We start from the raw sequence: 16910 nt of genomic DNA, 5'->3' as shown, positions 1-16910 counted from the left end.
CGTCCTATGCTTACCTCTATTGTCATGCAACGGTTCCCCAATTCCACGGAAAGGGGGGTTGTAGGGGTGGTACTCCTTTCCTCAGGGTTGGGGGAGGAGGTAGCTTGGGGCCTGATAAGAGGTCTGGGAAAGCCAGCAGTGGACAGACAGGTTTGTGGATCCCACCCATAGCTGCTTCATTCACTGTGGAGGAGGCTGCTGTTGTTTGACCATGGCTGGTGTGCAGACGGAGATTGCCCTGTGCAGTCGGCCTTGGAGGGGACCCTTCCATATCTATGGTGGACTGGCATGCAACTCACTCATGGCTGGTATGGTTTTCTCTTTTTCTTCTGCTGCTTTGTCAAAGTAAATACTGTTTAGCAAGTTTGTGTTCTGTGAGAGCAAGAAAGTTACACTTACAATTTGAGAGAGGCCAAGAGATCTTCAGTGTGTTCTGTGCTTTTGTCTGTGGTATTGGTGTTGTTCAACAGATAAGGTTGGTGTCCTGAATAAACACATTATACAGTATGTTTTCCTAAGAGTTGAGAACAAGAGTTGGTTCAGATATTTCAGAAAGTTGGTAGAGGCGATGAGAGAGAAAATGGAAAGAGAGAGCAGTTAGGTCAAGATATATTGGTGTGTGTTTTTAGAAGAAGAATACTGTCTACCTACTGGTTGATTCAATGTTGTTTCCATGTAATTTCAACCAAAAAAATAAATGTGATGACGTTGAATCAATGTGGAAAACTGATTGGATTTGAAGAACAAAAGAAACAACTTAAATCCAATGACATGGTCAAATATTTTTGTTGATAAATCCAACCAAATGTAAATCAAAACTAAACGTTGAACTGATATCTGCACAGTGGGTAGCCAGCCGACTGATGTATGGCCTGAATAAATATACTGCATATCATTTTTTTTGTGAAAGTAAGGGAACCAAAGTCTAGTTTAGTAATACCCAGTGATGGATAAAGTAACCAGTTGCCATACTTGAGTAAAAGTAAAGATACAGTGCATTTGGAAAGTATCAGACCCCTTCAATTTTTTCACATTTTGTTACATTAGTCTTATTCGAAAATGTATTAAATTACAAATGTTCCTTGTCAATCTACACACAATACCACGTAATGACAAAGCAAAAACAGGTTTTTAGACATTTTTGAAACTTGTTTTTCTGATGTAATTCCATCATCGCGGGGGGGGGGGTTATAGTTAATCACGTCCACAGACGCACACACACACTTCTGAAAGCATTAATGTGCACCACACAGTGCACATTTTTATTTCAGTCCATTTCCCATCTTCAGTTTAACCATTCCCCCCACAGAGAGACAAACAGATTTGCATGAGGGGGTGTAGAAATTGATAAGATATATTTGTGATGTTAGCCTGTAGCCTATTGCTTCTCCATGGGACATAGATGTGAGAGACTGTTCCATTTAGGGTGACACACATTAGCATTGCCGGAGTAGTCATTGGAAATCAGATTACCCGCTGCTGATGCGTTACATGGATCTCTGAATCTGTGTGAGAACGGCAAGCAGGAGAGGTGTTGTTCAGCACATCATAGTAGTAAACGAATGGGTATGAGAGCTACCCCCGAGCGACCGCTGGGATCACTTAACATAAATTGGAGCATTGGGGTAGAGATGCCTGGGGGCTTTAACACGGAACCCAAACCGGCTGCGCGCGTGCGCCATCGTGCATTACTGTATTTTGTCCCCCCACACCAAATGCGATCACAACAGTTTTGATCGCGTTTGGTGTAGGGGGACAAAATACAGTAATGCACGATGGGGTTTGGGTTCCGTGTTACAACCTTTGATTGGCTTGTGCCATTATTACCGTGCCTTAGCGATGGCCGGAAACATTCACTTAATCTCAGACCAAACACGTTGAGCACTCGATATATGTGAGTTCGCGACAGAATCAAGTCAATCTCAAAAACTAGTTGTCGAGTCATCGAGGGCGCCTGCGCCATTCGGAAGCCTCTTTATTGCCAACAGTCGCTACTACATTCTTCTCTATTTTCCCCCCAACTTTTCCCACATTTTGTTATGCTACAGCGGTATTCTAAAATGGGTTAAATAAACATATTTCCTCAGCAATCTTACACACAACACCCCATAATCGGGGCGGCAGGGTAGCCTAGTGGTTAGAGCGTTGGACTAGTAACCGGAAGGTTGCGAGTTCAAACCCCCGAGCTGACAAGGTACAAATCTGTCGTTCTGCCCCTGAACAGGCAGTTAACCCACTGTTCCCAGGCCGTCATTGAAAATAAGAATTTGTTCTTAACTGACTTGCCTGGTTAAATAAAGGTAAAATGACAAAGCAAATTTTTGCAAATGTACTAAATATAAAAAAAACATACCTCTGCCGCACTCCACCAATCGGTCCTTAATGGTGAAGCGGGGGGATGGCAGCATCAGGCTGTTGCAATGTTTTTCAACTGCAGGGACTGGGAGACTAGTCAGGATCGAGGCAAAGATGAACGGAGCAAAGTACAGTGAGATCCTTGATGAAACCTCCGGAGTGCTCAGGGCCTCAGACTGGGGCAAAGGTTAACCTTCCAACAGGACAACAACCCTATGCACACAGCCAAGACAACGCAGGAGGGGCGTCGGGACACGTCTCTGAGTGGCCAGATCCCGGACTTGAACCCGATCGATCAAACATTTCTGGAGAGACCTGAAAATAGCTGTGCAGCGACGCTTACTATTCAACCTGACAGAGCTTGAGAGGATCTGCAAAGAAGAATGGGAGAAACTCTCCAAACAAAGGTGTGCCAAGCTTGTAGCGTCATACCCAAGAAGACTCAACGCTTTAATCGCTGCCAAAGGTGCTTCAACAAAGTACTGAGTAAAGAGTCTGAACTCAACAAAAAAAACTGAAGTACTTAAGTATTTACACCACTGGTAGTACTTGAGTATGTGAGACTACATTTCCCTTACAGTGCCTCTCATTTCCCTTACAGTGCCTCTCATTTCCCTTACAGTGCCTCTCATTTCCCTTACAGTGCCTCTCATTTGCACATGACCTCTCCTGGCTGTTCCAACAGCTTTGTCTGATGCATATTCATTTACTTCTGTTGATGAGATGAGCCTGTTAGTACAACCAGTTTGGGGGAGAGAGGGAGGAAGTCAGTGTGGTTGTTTAGTTCTCCCAGGAAGTGTTTTCTGTGATACCGGGGCAGGAACTGGGCTTCAGTGTCTCTGAGGTCCAGGAGGTTGATTGGCTGTGTTTGTACAGGCTACAGTATGAATGATTTTGTGTGTGTGTGTTTCCACAGACTTGTGGTCAGACAGGACTCCTCTTCACGATGCCGCCTACCAGGGTAGACTCCTGATCCTGAAGACTCTGGTCTCACAGGTAGACAGTCAAAACCATGTCTTACAGTAATAAAGCTGCCATAAAAATGACATACTGACACTAAACAAAACACACACATCACATAGACATGAAGTCCTCCATCTTCTCCACTCTCAGGGGTTTCCTGTGGACATGCTGACAATGGACAGGGTCACTCCCCTCCACGAGGCCTGCCTCGGAGGACATTACGCCTGCACCACGTTCCTACTTGAGAACGGGGCCAATGTAAGGACACCATTTTTTCTCTCGCTCAAACTATGAATAATCACAGGTGATAAATGATTATTTTTACCAATATAGGTAGCGTCTAACCTAAAGCCGCTTCATGTGATTGCTCTCTGTGTGTCTGCAGGTGGAGATGGTATCGACTGATGGAGCCACACCCCTCTTCAATGCCTGCAGCAGTGGGAGTGTCGCCTGTGTCAGACTGATTCTACAGTACAGCCCCAACACCCATGCTGTCCATCACCTGGCATCACCCATCCACCAGGCTGCAAAGAGAGGTAAGTGTGCATGTGGATTTATTTTATGTGCAGTGACTCAGAATGACCATTTCATGCAGCATAATGGTAAACATTTTACTCAGTAAAAGTTGTTTCCCTCCCCAGGTCACAGGGAGTGTCTAGAGGTGTTGCTGTCCCATGGATTCCACATAGACCTGGAGCTGCCTGGTGTGGGAACCCCTTTGTACACAGCCTGTCTGGCCCAGGCCACCGACTGTGTGGAGAGACTGCTGCAATCAGGTGTTGATGTCCAGGGTGGGTGTGGTCATGACACACCATTACATGCTGCAGTGCTAGGGGGAGAAGTCAGGGTGGTGGAGCTTCTGATGGACTACGGGGCTGATGGGAGTTGTAGGAATTCAGACGGGAAGACTCCTCTGGAGCTGGCAGCTTGCGACAGTACAGTCAGAACTACAATACAGAAAAGAGGTGAAAATACTTGTTTTATTAATGCATTCACACGCACATCCACGCATACATGACTCTACCCAAACGTCCCACTGGGAGCACAATGTTTTAATCAACGTTGTTCCCACTTCATTTCAATGAAGTTAACTTGAACCAACATGGAATAGATGTGGAATTTACATCTGTGCCCAGTGGGCTATTAGTGCATGTCTACTGATGGAAGGCTATCAACATATCTCCTTCCCCTTTGTTCTACCTCCTTACTGCCTCACCTCTTTCTCCCCAGGTCCCTGCACTCTTTCTCAGCTGTGTCGGTTCTGCATTCGGAGGAGTTTGGGACAGACTCGTCTGGACAGAACATCAGCCCTCTTCCTCCCTTACAGACTCCAGGCTTTCCTGCTTTACCAGTAACACTGAAACGGCAACTTTTTTACAAATGTTTGGTAATTTGTATTTATTGCTATTTTAATCAACTTCTACTTGTTCAGGGGTTTTAGAAGTGAGTTGGTGACTGAACAAATGAATGGTTTTGTTTTTCTTGGTTTAATAGAAACTGGGTTGACTGATTTGTAGCGTTTCTCAGGATGCTATATTTTCTAATAAATGGTCATATTCAACATATCCAAAATAGCATTTATTTTGTCATAAACCCCTTATGTTGACGTGGACATGTTACCCAATTACATAAACAGTAGGGGAAGCCCCATCAAATACTGTATCAACCCCTGAAACCTGGCCTAGCCATCTACTAGACAAAGTGTCTGGGCATTGTGAGTGCATCTCAACAGTCACCATCTTCTCCCTGATGCCTTTCCTTTGTCTGTGAGAAGAGGGGGATTAAGGCGCTGACTGTCAAGAGAAGAGGCATAGCAGATGGTGAGGTGTGGCTCCAGAGTGTTTCCTGTCCTCCTTGTATGCCAGTTTAGATTGAGATTGAAAAGGTCATATCATCAAATGCCTGATGGCCAATCAGGTGTCCTGAAACAGAGATCACCTATGGCTCATTAATGACATCATGGGATGCTGGAGTACCCATAATGATTGTTGTGATAATAATCAGAACCAAAATATCACTTAGGATCTAGACCAAACTATTAATTACCTTGAGGGAGTCTGAGCATCCCACTGTGTGGGATACTGAGTATGTTAAAATTCAGTGGGAGGGCCTAGGTCGCAGCTGTAAATGAGAACTTGTTCTCAACTGGCCTACCTGGTTAAATAAAGGTGAAATAAAAAGCAGAATAAAGCAAGTGGTTAGAATGTTGAGTACTGCATGTTCCCTGGAGGGACATGCTATCAAATCAAACTTTATTGATCGCATACGTAGTTAAGCAGATGTTATAGCGGGTGAAGCAAAATGTTTGTTACTAGTTACTAACAATGCAGTAAAATGTCAAATGGGTACACAAATATTTAAAATAATAACAATGAACATCTTAAAATGTCTGAACGAATCCAATTAACCCAAATAGCAATGTAACAGTAATCTAAATGCAATCTATATTTATCTACACCAGTACAGCAGTGCTATATTAGAGTGAGCTATGTCAAGACTCCAGTATATAAATTAACATGTGGTGTGTATATACAGTGTAACTACGAGGCAGTGTACAATTGTAGAAATGATAGAATGAGCTATGTCAAGAACAGAGTATTTAAATACACAGTGCAAAACCTCATGACAAAATATACTGGTCAGCAGTTCCTGCAAGAGGAAGGCATTGATGCTATGGACTGGCCCGCCCGTTCCCCAGACCTGAATCCAATTGAGCACATCTGGGACATCATGTCTCGCTCCATCCACGTGGCGTTGCACCACAGACTGTCCAGGAGTTGGCGGATGCTTTAGTCCAGGTCTGGGAGGAGATCCCTCAGGAGACCATCCGCCACCTCATCAGGAGCATTCCCAGGCGTTGTAGGGAGGTCATACAGGCACGTGGAGGCCACACACACTACTGAGCCTCATTTTGACTTGTTTTAAGGACATTACATCAAAGTTGGATCAGCCTGTAGTGTGGTTTTCCACTTTAATTTTGAGTGTGACTCCAAATCCAGACCTCCATGGGTTGATAAATTTGATTTCCATTGATAATTTTTGTGTGATTTTGATGTCAGCACATTCAACTATGTATAGAGAAAAGTATTTAATAAGAATATTTCATTCATTCAGATCTAGGATGTGTTATTTTAGTGTTCCCTTTATTTTTTTGAGCAGTGTATATATTGCATGTATGAGAATGGTGCGTATAGACATTATGTTAATTGAAAATGTGTGTAGAATACAGTATATACATGTGAAGTAGGTAAAACAGTATGTAAACATTAAGTGACCAGTGTTCAATTACTATGTACTGTACATAGGGCTGCAGTCTCTAAGGTACAGGGTTGTGTGCCGGATGGTAGCTGTTTAGTGACCGTGTCTAAGGTTCAGGGCAGAGTACTGGGCAGAGGCCGGCTAAGCTGTTTTTCAGTCAATCTGTCCCAGCTTTGATGCACCTGTACTGTCTCTGCCTTTTAGATGTTAGCAGGGTGAACAGCCCGGATGTTGGGGGATGTGTTGAGGAAAAGTACAGGACAGCAACATTGAAACACCACACACCATAATTGTTCAACCATTTAATCAACACTAAACATCATAATGTCGCCTGCATAAAAAACAGTTAAAAATGTACTGCTAAAAATATATTGCCATTTATTTTTAACACAATAAAAACTTTGGCACTGTAAACAAGACAACACAAGCTTGTTCTACAAATAAATGTAGATCAAATAACATGATGGCGTGCTAAACTGTGCTTTTGCAGAGACACCAGAAAATGCTCAAACAACAACAAAATATTAAATTCACCCAGAGAGAATTACTTTTTATATTTATCAAACACTGAGAAACACAAGTATCACTTTGGACAACATCAAACTACTCTTGGTGTCACGCCCTGACCTTGACAAGGGGTGGTTTGTTTAGTTTTTTGTATTGTCTAGGGGGTTTTGTATGTCCTAGGGGTTTTTCTAGTCTAGGTGTTTATATGTCTATGGTTGCCTGGATTTGTTCTCAATCAGAGGCAGCTGTTTATCGTTGTCTCTGATTGGGAACCATATTTAGGTAGCCATATTCCTTGGTTTATCTGTGGGTTATTGTCTATGTATAGTTAGTTGCCTGTGTCAGCACTAGTGTTTATAGCTTCACGTTCGTTTTATTTGTTTGTTTAAGTATTCTTAGTTTAATAAATAGGAATGTATTCTCATCATGCTGCGCCTTGGTCTCCTCGTTATGACGAACATGACACTTGGACATAACTGTCAATTTTCATCAGAACCAAACAATCAGATATTCAGATTATTCAGAACCCTTGACCTTTTCCAAATTGTGTTACGTTACAGACTTACTCAAATTGATTTAAAAAATAATAATTCTCATTAATCTGCACAAAATACCCCATAATGACAAAGCAAAAACAGGTTTTTAGAAATAGCTGCAAATGTATTACAAATTTAAAACTGAAATATCATCTTCACATAAGTATTCAGACCCTTTACTCAGTACTTTGTTGAAGCGCCTTTGGCAGCGATTACAGGCTCGATTCTTCTTGAGTATGACGCTACAAGCTTGGCACACCTGTATTTGGGAAGTTTCTCCCATTCTTCTCTGCAGATCCTCTCAATATCTGTCAGGTTGGAGGGGGAGCGTTGCTGCACAGCTATTTTCAGGTCTTTCCAGAGAAGTACAGGCTCTGGCTGGGCCACTAAAGGACATTCAGAGACTTGTCCCGATGCCACTCCTGCTTTATCTTGGCTGTGTGCTTAGGGTCGTTGTCCTGGTCGTTGTCCCCAATCAGGCCACTCTACCATAAAGGCCTGATTGGTGGTGTGAGGTAGAGACGGTTGTCCTTCAGGAAGGTTCTCCCATCTCCACAGAGGAACTCGGGACCATCACATCCCTGACCAAGGCCCTTCTCCCCCAATTGCTCAGTTTGGCCGGGCGGCCAGCTCTAAGAAGAGTCTTGATGGTTCCAAACTTCTTCCATTTAAGAATGATGGAGGCTACTGTGGTCTTGGGGACCTTCAATGCTGCAGACATTTTTTCGTACCCTTCTCCAGATCTGTGCCTCGACACAATCCTGTCTCGCAGCTCTTGGGACAATTCCTTCAACCTCATGGCTTGGTTTTTGCTCTGACATGCACTGTCAACTGTGGGACCTTATATAAACAGGTGTGTGTCTCTCCAAATCATGTGCAATCAATGGAATTTACCACAGGTGGCCTCCAATCAAGTTGTAGAAACATCTCAAGGATGATCAATGGAAACAGGATGCATCTGAGATCTATTTTGAGTCTCATAGCAAAGGGTCTGAATACTTATGGAAATAAGTTTTTTTTTTTTTTTTTAAATACATTTGCAAAAAATTCCTAAAACCTGTTTTTGCTTTGTCATTGTGGGGTATTGTGTGTAGATTGATGATATAAAAATTGAATTAATCAATTTTAGAATAAGGATATAAAGTAACAAAATGTGGAAAAAGTCAAGGGGTCTGAATACTTTCCGAATGCACTGTACTGTAGTCTGATCCATATAATGAACTGTTTACCAATGCTGAGATGTTTATGGGTTTGTAGATAGAACGTTTCCAAGCCTTTGATGCAGGACTGACTACTCCTGGGCAGCTGTTGTTAAAGGAAGTTGATATTTCAGTGTAGGCTACAGAATTCAAACACTCATATGAACAACAATTTAATATGTATCTTTCAAAGCACTGAGGTTGTTGGTGTTTTAGTCAGCTGGAGATATCCCTACAGAACTGTCCTTTAGGCTTGTGTACACAATGGCAGCTTCAGTACCTCTTCATTACCTGGTCATCGACATCTTATTCACATCTGGTTGGGTTGTCAACTTCTCTAATGGATCAATACAGTTCTAATGAGAAACCAGAACATAACTGCATCTCTGGAGGACTGAGACACATTGGTTTGCATACGTAGCAGTAGCTGTTAAGATGATACATTTGAAACTTAAAATCAGAGGTGTCAAGTAACTAATTACAACTACTCCTGTTACTGTAATTGAGTAGCTTTTTCGAGTACTTGTATGAGTACTTTAACTACTTGTAATATTTTTTTTTATCTCAACTACTTTTTCTGAGTACTTTTTAAATGAGCTACTTTTCATTTTTACTTGAGGAGTTTTTTTACACCAGTAAATGTACTTCTTCTTGAGTAAAATGTAGTTAAAGTAACTTCTACTTGAGTAGGATGTTTCAGTAGTCTTTCCACCCCTGCTTAAAATAAAACACTTTGTATCAATCATGGATCATGGGATGCATATACTGAAGCCCTGCATAAAAACCAGACTTAGAATGAATTAATGGTGCTACAATATCAACACTTGGAGTTAGAACACAGGCCCACTACAGTATATGGGTTACAGCCATAAATTATTCTGTGATTTGATTGGTTGGCAGTATGTCAGTCTTGGAATGTCACTTTTACAAGTCTAAAGCATCATCTTCAGCACAGTCACTACACACAGTCTTCCTGACTAACATGAGCTCCGTTGACGAGGCTGAAGTTAGCCAGAGACTGATTGTTGCTCTTGACCGAGGTCAGTCGCGTGTTGCTCCGCCCCATGCTTTGAGCGTTACAGTTGATTGGTGGACGACGGCGGCAGTGGAGCTGTTTGTTGAACTGCTCCTGGAAACTATTACTGAGCAGGTAGAGGGCAAAAGGGTTGACACAGGAGTTGGTAAAGGCCAGGATGCGGGCACCCACGCTGGCGATGAAGTGTCCCAGGGACGTGTCCACCTGGCCGTAATGGTAGGAGCGGTACAGGTAGATCACATGACTGGGGAGCCAGCATACAGCGAACAAACCCACAAAAACCAGGACTGTCTTAGCCAGACGCTTCCTTGACTCAATCTGTGGGGATGGTAAAGGAAGCATCATTCAATTGGAGTATTCAGAAGGATACACACACAAACTCATACACACATTTCTCATTTTCCCATTTGACTATTTACTATGTCTCACTTTACTATGATAAACACCTAAATGTCCAGTTTCCAAACACACATTCACACACCTGTTTTTTGATGTGTAAGTGTGCCTCCACGGGCATGTCTGAGGCGCTCTGGATCAGGCTGCGTGCGATGAAGCAGTAGTACACAGAAATTATGAGAAGGGGGATGATGTAGAAGATGAGAAAGAAGGCCATAGAGTGGATCTTAGGGTGCAGATCCCCAGCATGGGGGTAGGGAGCGCATGTCACAAAGGTGTCGTTGGTCTGGCCGATGTTGAAGGTGTGAAGGTCGGAGAAGACCACCTCAGGAACAGCTAGGGTCATGGAGAAGAGCCATATGGCTGCTGCTCGGAAGCAGATCTTAGCTGTGGACGTATGGATGTCCATGGGTTTGACAATGGCCTTGTACCTGGGACAAGCAGAAAACTCATTTCATTACATTTACCAGTCATTTAGCACAGGGGTTCCCAACCATTTTTCCCCAAGGCCCCTTTTTCACATTTGAAAATAGATAGGCTATTTAATAATTATAATTATCATAATGGATAAGGAAAATAAAGTCTAGACCCGATTTCCCCAAATGCTACTCCGTTAGCAAATATGTTTTACTATGATAATTATACTTTCTCTTTTACAGAAAGTGAAGAGATCAATTGATAGTGACAGAGCCACACATTGTATAAGATTACTTCCCAAGCAAAGTCCAATTTTGTTGACTTCTCGACTTTAGAAGATCGTAGCTTAGCTTCTGAATATCATAGAGACAAAGCAAAGATATTCATTCCCATGTGCATCAGAGTCGCGTCAACATCTTGTTTCTAGCTTAAAGCCCACCCTCCCCCAGATCCTTTATCATTAAAGAAAAATTGTCTCACATTGCTCTGATTGGCTAATTGAGTTTGATCATATCTATAATGAGAGAATATGGATGCAACATACATACATAAGGGTACTTCAGGACTATCAAATAGTGCTAGAATGGCATTTGGTAATTAATGTATGGTAAAGAACAACTCTCATGATAAAACATGGATTTCCTGAATCAAAATCCATTGATTATATGGCATCAAAGTTCTGCAAATAATTACAAAAACCTTTGTTAATAAAACAAAAATATATATACAGTACGAGTCAAAAGTTTGGACATACCTTCTCATTTTCTTTATTTTAATTGTTTTATACATTGTAGAATAGTAGAGAACACATCAAATCTATGAAAAAACACATATGGAATCATATAGTAACCAAAAAAGTGTTAAACAAATCAAAATATATTTTAGATTCTTCAAAGTAGTCACCCTTTGCCTTCACATTGATGACAGCTTGGCACACTCTTGACATTTTCTCAACCAGCTTCACCTGGAAGGCTTTTCCAACAGTCTTGAAGGAGTTCCCACATATGCTGAGCACTTGTTGGCTGCTTTTCCTTCACTCTGCGGTCCAACTCATCCCAAACCATCTCAATTGAGTTGAGGTCGGGTGATTGTGGAGGCCAGGTCATCTGATGCAGCACACCTAAGGACAGATTTCCCCTGGTCTAATGTATATTGCTCGTGTTTCTTGGCCCAAGCAAGTCTCTTCTTCTTATTGGTGTCCTTTAGTAGAGGTTTCTTTGCAGAAATTGAAGGCCTGATTCACACAGTCTCCTCTGAACAGTTGATGTTGAGATGTGTCTGTTACTTGAACTCTTTGAAGCATTTATTTGGGCTGTAATTTCTGAGGCTGGTAACTCTAATGAACGTATCCTCTGCAGCAGAGGTAACTCTGGGTCTTCCTTTCCTGTGGTGGTCCTCATGAGAGCCAGTTTCATCATAGCACTTGACGGTTTTTGCGACTGCACTTGAAGAAACTTTCAAAGTTCAAATGTACAGATTGACTGACCATCATGTCTTATTAGAGTAATGATGGACTGTTATTTCTCTTTGCTTATATGAGCTGTTCTTGCCATAATATGGACTTCTTCTATATACCACCCCTACCTTGTCACAACACAACTGATTGGCTCAAATTAATTAAGAAGGAAAGTAATTCCACAAATTAACTTTTATAAAGGCCACACCTGTTCATTGCAATGCATTCCAGGTGACTACCTCATGAAGCTGGTTGAGTGAATGCCAAGAATGTGGAAAGCTGTCATCAAGGCAAAGGGTGGCTATTTTGAAGAATCTGAAATATAAAATATATTTAGCTTTGTTTAACACTTTGTAGGTTACTACATGATGTGTTATTTCATAGTTTTGATATCTTCACTATTATTCTACAATGTAGAACATAATAAAAATAAAGAAAAACCTTTGAATGAGGAGATGTGTCCAAACTTTGACTGGTTCTGTATATATTCAACTGTAATAATGGGTGACATGTAAGGAATGTAAAAGTCATCCCTATTTATTTGCCTAGATTGGTTACATTATTGATGTTTTCCTGAAATTCTGCTGTTTCTAAAAGCATGGGTAGGGCAGAGAACTGCAGTGACAGGTAGGGTGTTAATGCATCAGTTTTAATGTATACGGTTGTCGTGTCTTTGGCTATGCCGGATTAAGTGATATGACATGCTATTCTATAAAAAAAAATCTCCGTAATTAATATTACCTGATTGGGCTAATCATGTAAATGTAATTAACTAGAGAGTCGGGGCACCACGAAAGAATATTTATAGAGCTGTTATCTTCCGAATAAACTCTTAAAGACCTAGTAATATTTGACATCAATAGCAGTCAATATTAATCCTCACCTTAATTCAGTCTCATCTGAAAGTTGTAAATTCTTGGTTATCTGCACAAACCCTGGCTAACAATTTGAATCAGCAATACAGCAATTTAGCAATTATTTATTTGCTAAATACCTAACTAATTACACATACACATAATTAATCATAACTTGATTACAAATTACGTCATAAAGGAAAACGTCTCTAGCGGGCGGAACAGATATGACAGCTGGTTACACAAAAGAAAAGGGGCTGGGTTTGAGTGAAAGAGCGGGAAGACTGAGAAACAAAGGGCGAAGCTGTGCCATCGTAAATACAGTATCTTATGCATTCTAAATTACCGCCCATTTGGAAAAGGAAAATGCAATAAATATTTACTCTGAGCTGCGCTTCGGTAGGTTGGTGGTAGATGGAAGGCCGTGTTGCCCAACCGAGTCCGTTGTCCTTTGAAGAATGTCTCTGCTGGTAAATTGAATACATTGTAGTAACGTCGTTGTGTGGTAGACGGGATACTCTGTCTGTTCCTTCCTAACCTGCGTTTGCAGCTGCTGTTACTAACTCAACGGCTAGGAGGTAGTGAATAAGAGTTCAAAGTTCATACCATTCGCAACCAAAGCTCACGCGGATGTTGGCTTCGTTCTGTAGTTATTATCTGAACCATTCTGACATCGGACCGTTGTCCTCACATCCTCGGAACAGGAGGTTATATTGTCGTCAAAGCTTTATATAGGAAGGGAGAGGGGGGCGTGTTTGAAATCTTTTATATCCCATGTCCCTTCACAGGGGCGGGCCACTGATTGAGCAGAGCCCTACCGTATGAAAACCCAAATCTCACATTTTAGAAGCTAAAATCACATTTCATCCCATCACAAATAATTTTATATTCAAACATTTAAATTGAACAACAATTCCATGTGAATCCGATAACTCTGATGTGTAGACTTTACACTGTAGAGTTTATGTCATCTTATCATTGATGAGAATGTCTCAGATGACAACCGAACTGACATCATATTCATTAAGTACCACTGCATATGTTCAATTGGTCTGATTACCAGAATATAGTTAATTTCCCCCCACCTTCTGATGTTCCCAGAATCTCTATGTTAACCAAGGGGTTTTCAAATGTCACATCAGTAGGGTAGAGAGAGGAAAAAGGGGGGAAGAGGTATTTAGGACTGTCATAAACCTACCCCCAGGCCAACATCATGACACTGTTTGAGTGTGTCATGTGTGCCTGTAAGAAATGAAGACAGTGGACAGCTGCCTGGTTGCTAATTAACTGAGATAGGCCAGTCTGCCTGTCTTCACCTCACTAAAGGAACATTCACTCTCTCTTTCAGCTCTGACTAATAGCCTTCTAAGAACTTTTTGAACTCCAGGTTCCAATGATGAAAGAACTTTGATGAACAAATAACTCTGCAGAGCAAGAACAGAAGAGCTGAGAACATAGTGGGATAGAATAATAGAACAGAATAGAGCACAGCTCATGAGCCTGCTGAGCATTCACGCCTTTCCTGCTCACTTTTCAATATTTGGTATTCAGTCGTGTAAAGCGCTCTGCGGATGACTACCTTCAAATGCTGAAAACCCTCCCACTTGCTGGCCAACAAATTTTCTCCTGGACTTTTCATTCAATATAGTTGTTAGTACATTTACAGTATCTTAAGCCACCACTTTAAATACGGTGTACTTTTCGGGTTAGAATTTTGTCGACAGACTACAATATATAGAGAGAATGGTTCAGAATATTAAGGATCAATGAAAGAACAACATCTAAATATATGCCTATTGTCTCTGTTTCAGCACTAATTGGTAGATTTAAAAAATACTCTGACTTGTAGATTATTTAGGTTTAGGAAAGTATTTATAATTGCCTGCACTAATCATAGAATTGTTTGATTACACAGCCAAGTTTTGCTCCATATGTGGTCAGGTTCAAACTGTTACGGCTTGGTCTGCGCTAACAATTGAATTAGCCTACATGTCTTTTCTTTATATTATCAACTGTTACTAATGATCCTCAGTAACAACCACACAGCCTTGACGGCGTGTACAGTGAGAAAATGAAGGTAAATTAGACAATGAAATTAAATGGAATGATAAGTATACCAATTGAAGGGAACTAACAGTAAATTGGCAGTTGAGTATTTGTGGTTATTAAGCCTACTGACGGTTGATACTGATATTGGCTAATATTTGACATGATATAAATAGGAAACAGAGAAGGTCGGGGTAGCATATAATTTAGACATTCGATAGTGCCCATCCCTGGAAATTTATGCACGCCTAAAAACTCGGGTAAGAATCGGTCCCTTGATGTACTGTCAAATGCAACAGTTTTCTTTGCATCATGAGGGCAATTCTAAAGCCATTAATTATCAACATGTTGAAAATGGCTTTTATGTTGTCTCTGTGTGTCCTGACAAGTGATTTAATGTCCATGGGACTTCAGCACCGTGCCAGTTATACACTCTCACTAAAAGCCAAAAGCGGCCATTTAACGTCAATTTCTGCCATTATTTCTAAAAAGTGGCGCCACAAATGCCACAAGGGTTGCCATATCTCTTTATTTCTGTTGATTGAAAATGTTAGGATAACAGAATTTTGAGGAGTGAATTGATGAATAGAACAAAATAAAAGATTGGACTTGAATTACATTAGGCCTACACAGAATGAACATGTCATGCATAAACAAGATCCCTCTTTATAGCATGTGAGCTAAACTCCACCGGTTCACTCTCTCTTCTGTGAATTTGTCTGCAGTGAACAACATCTGCAACCAGGCTGAAAGTGTAGGCTGGTGTAATAATGTGTCACCTAATTACACGACCTGTCTGTTCATGCTACCATACCTGCCTGTTCATATTACAATGCCAAAGAATGGTTGGAAAACTTCAATGAAGGCTGTTCTTTTGTTTTTACGTTTACTTGAAAAAGTTCATGGAACTTCTCGTCGGAGGGATTGAGAAAACAACACTTCTGATTATAAAAGCCTCACCTATCTGCAGAGAGCGCAGTGAGTGTGAAAACGGAGACGCCGACGGAGGTGAGTTGGATGAACGGGATGAGTTTGCATCCCACCCGGCCGAAGAGCCATTTGTCCGCGAGGTACCGGCTGGCGTCCACCGGAGCGCACGTTACTAGAAGCAGCAGGTCCCCGAGCGCGAGGCTGGACATGAACAGGTTGGGCACAGTCCGCATGGATTTAACTGTGATAAACGTCCTCATTAGCGTGACGTTACCAATAAATCCAATAATTATTAGTAATCCGTAGACGGTGGCGATAGCAATACCGGGCAGCCAAATGTAGTGCGTCTGGACCTCTGTGTTGATACTGGACACTTGCGATACGTTAAAAATCATGTTCTCAGGGTTTAAAATGAACGAGTCCTCCAAAGACATAGTTGGTGTCTTCTTTCTTGAAAGTTTGTAAAAAATATATATTCATAAAGTTACCTTTGGTATGGCTTGCTGTTAAAAGAAATGTTGTGACTCATAACTTATCGTGTTCCCAATACCAATTAAGAATAGCCTAATAGCATCATAAAAAGCTGCCAATCTGAAACTAAACCTTTAAATATCAGGGCTCATTTGTAAAACAGACGTTGGTCTCAGTAAAAAATTACATTAAAATATAATAATCTGAATGATGCAAAGAATGTCCAACTATCAGATAGATATGTAGGGTTCTCTCATCAACCTTCAATGTATATTGAGTCGGCATCTGTGTGGGGGTTATAAACTCACTGACGGCGTGCGTCACTTGCGCCCTGCCCTATTCGGTGGAAGAGTTGCGACAAGTTGATGGATGGACTTAACTCAGGAGTTCCAGTCCACCACGCAACCAATGTACACTACTGGGATGTTTGTTTGGCGCATAGACGTAGGTTTGGTGCGCCTTATTCACCTTCATATCCCCTTTGCA

General features: G+C 41.5%; 2 protein-coding genes across 2 annotated transcripts; one reads left to right on the top strand and one right to left on the bottom strand.

Moving 5' to 3' along the window:
• The first annotated feature begins 70 nt into the window (after nucleotides 1-70).
• On the top strand, nucleotides 71-4881 carry asb11 (ankyrin repeat and SOCS box containing 11). The gene is made up of 6 exons (XM_021597848.3): nucleotides 71-308; nucleotides 3272-3351; nucleotides 3469-3576; nucleotides 3704-3854; nucleotides 3960-4283; nucleotides 4549-4881. Exons 1-6 carry the CDS (start codon nucleotides 212-214, stop codon nucleotides 4671-4673), a joined length of 885 nt encoding a protein of 294 aa, XP_021453523.2. The 5' UTR covers nucleotides 71-211; the 3' UTR covers nucleotides 4674-4881.
• A 3900-nt stretch (nucleotides 4882-8781) lies between these two features.
• Nucleotides 8782-16387, bottom strand: LOC110504602 (gastrin-releasing peptide receptor-like). Its single transcript, XM_090230601.1, has 3 exons — nucleotides 15984-16387; nucleotides 10336-10681; nucleotides 8782-10172 (listed from the first exon to the last, which is right to left on the bottom strand). The coding sequence occupies exons 1-3, from the start codon at nucleotides 16385-16387 to the stop codon at nucleotides 9777-9779; spliced, it is 1146 nt and encodes a 381-aa protein (XP_090086727.1). The 3' UTR covers nucleotides 8782-9776.
• Between the last annotated feature and the right edge of the window lie 523 nt (nucleotides 16388-16910).

Source organism: Oncorhynchus mykiss, chromosome 3 (assembly GCF_057628025.1).
Source record: "Oncorhynchus mykiss isolate SJ-2025 chromosome 3, ASM5762802v1, whole genome shotgun sequence".
NCBI classification, from domain to species: domain Eukaryota; kingdom Metazoa; phylum Chordata; class Actinopteri; order Salmoniformes; family Salmonidae; genus Oncorhynchus; species Oncorhynchus mykiss.
This window is presented reverse-complemented; position numbering and strand designations above follow the sequence as displayed.

Coding starts and splice junctions, on each gene's coding strand:
- asb11 (XM_021597848.3), top strand. CDS start 212: ATGGCTGGTGTGCAGACGGAGATTGCCCTGTGCAGTCGGCCTTGGAGG. Junction 309..3,271: donor ATGCAACTCACTCATGGCTG/GTATGGTTTTCT, acceptor GTGTTTCCACAG/ACTTGTGGTCAGACAGGACT. Junction 3,577..3,703: donor TACTTGAGAACGGGGCCAAT/GTAAGGACACCA, acceptor GTGTGTCTGCAG/GTGGAGATGGTATCGACTGA.
- LOC110504602 (XM_090230601.1), bottom strand. CDS start 16,387: ATGTCTTTGGAGGACTCGTTCATTTTAAACCCTGAGAACATGATTTTT. Junction 10,682..15,983: donor ACTGCGCTCTCTGCAGATAG/GTGAGGCTTTTA, acceptor TGCTTGTCCCAG/GTACAAGGCCATTGTCAAAC. Junction 10,173..10,335: donor ACTTACACATCAAAAAACAG/GTGTGTGAATGT, acceptor CCATCCCCACAG/ATTGAGTCAAGGAAGCGTCT.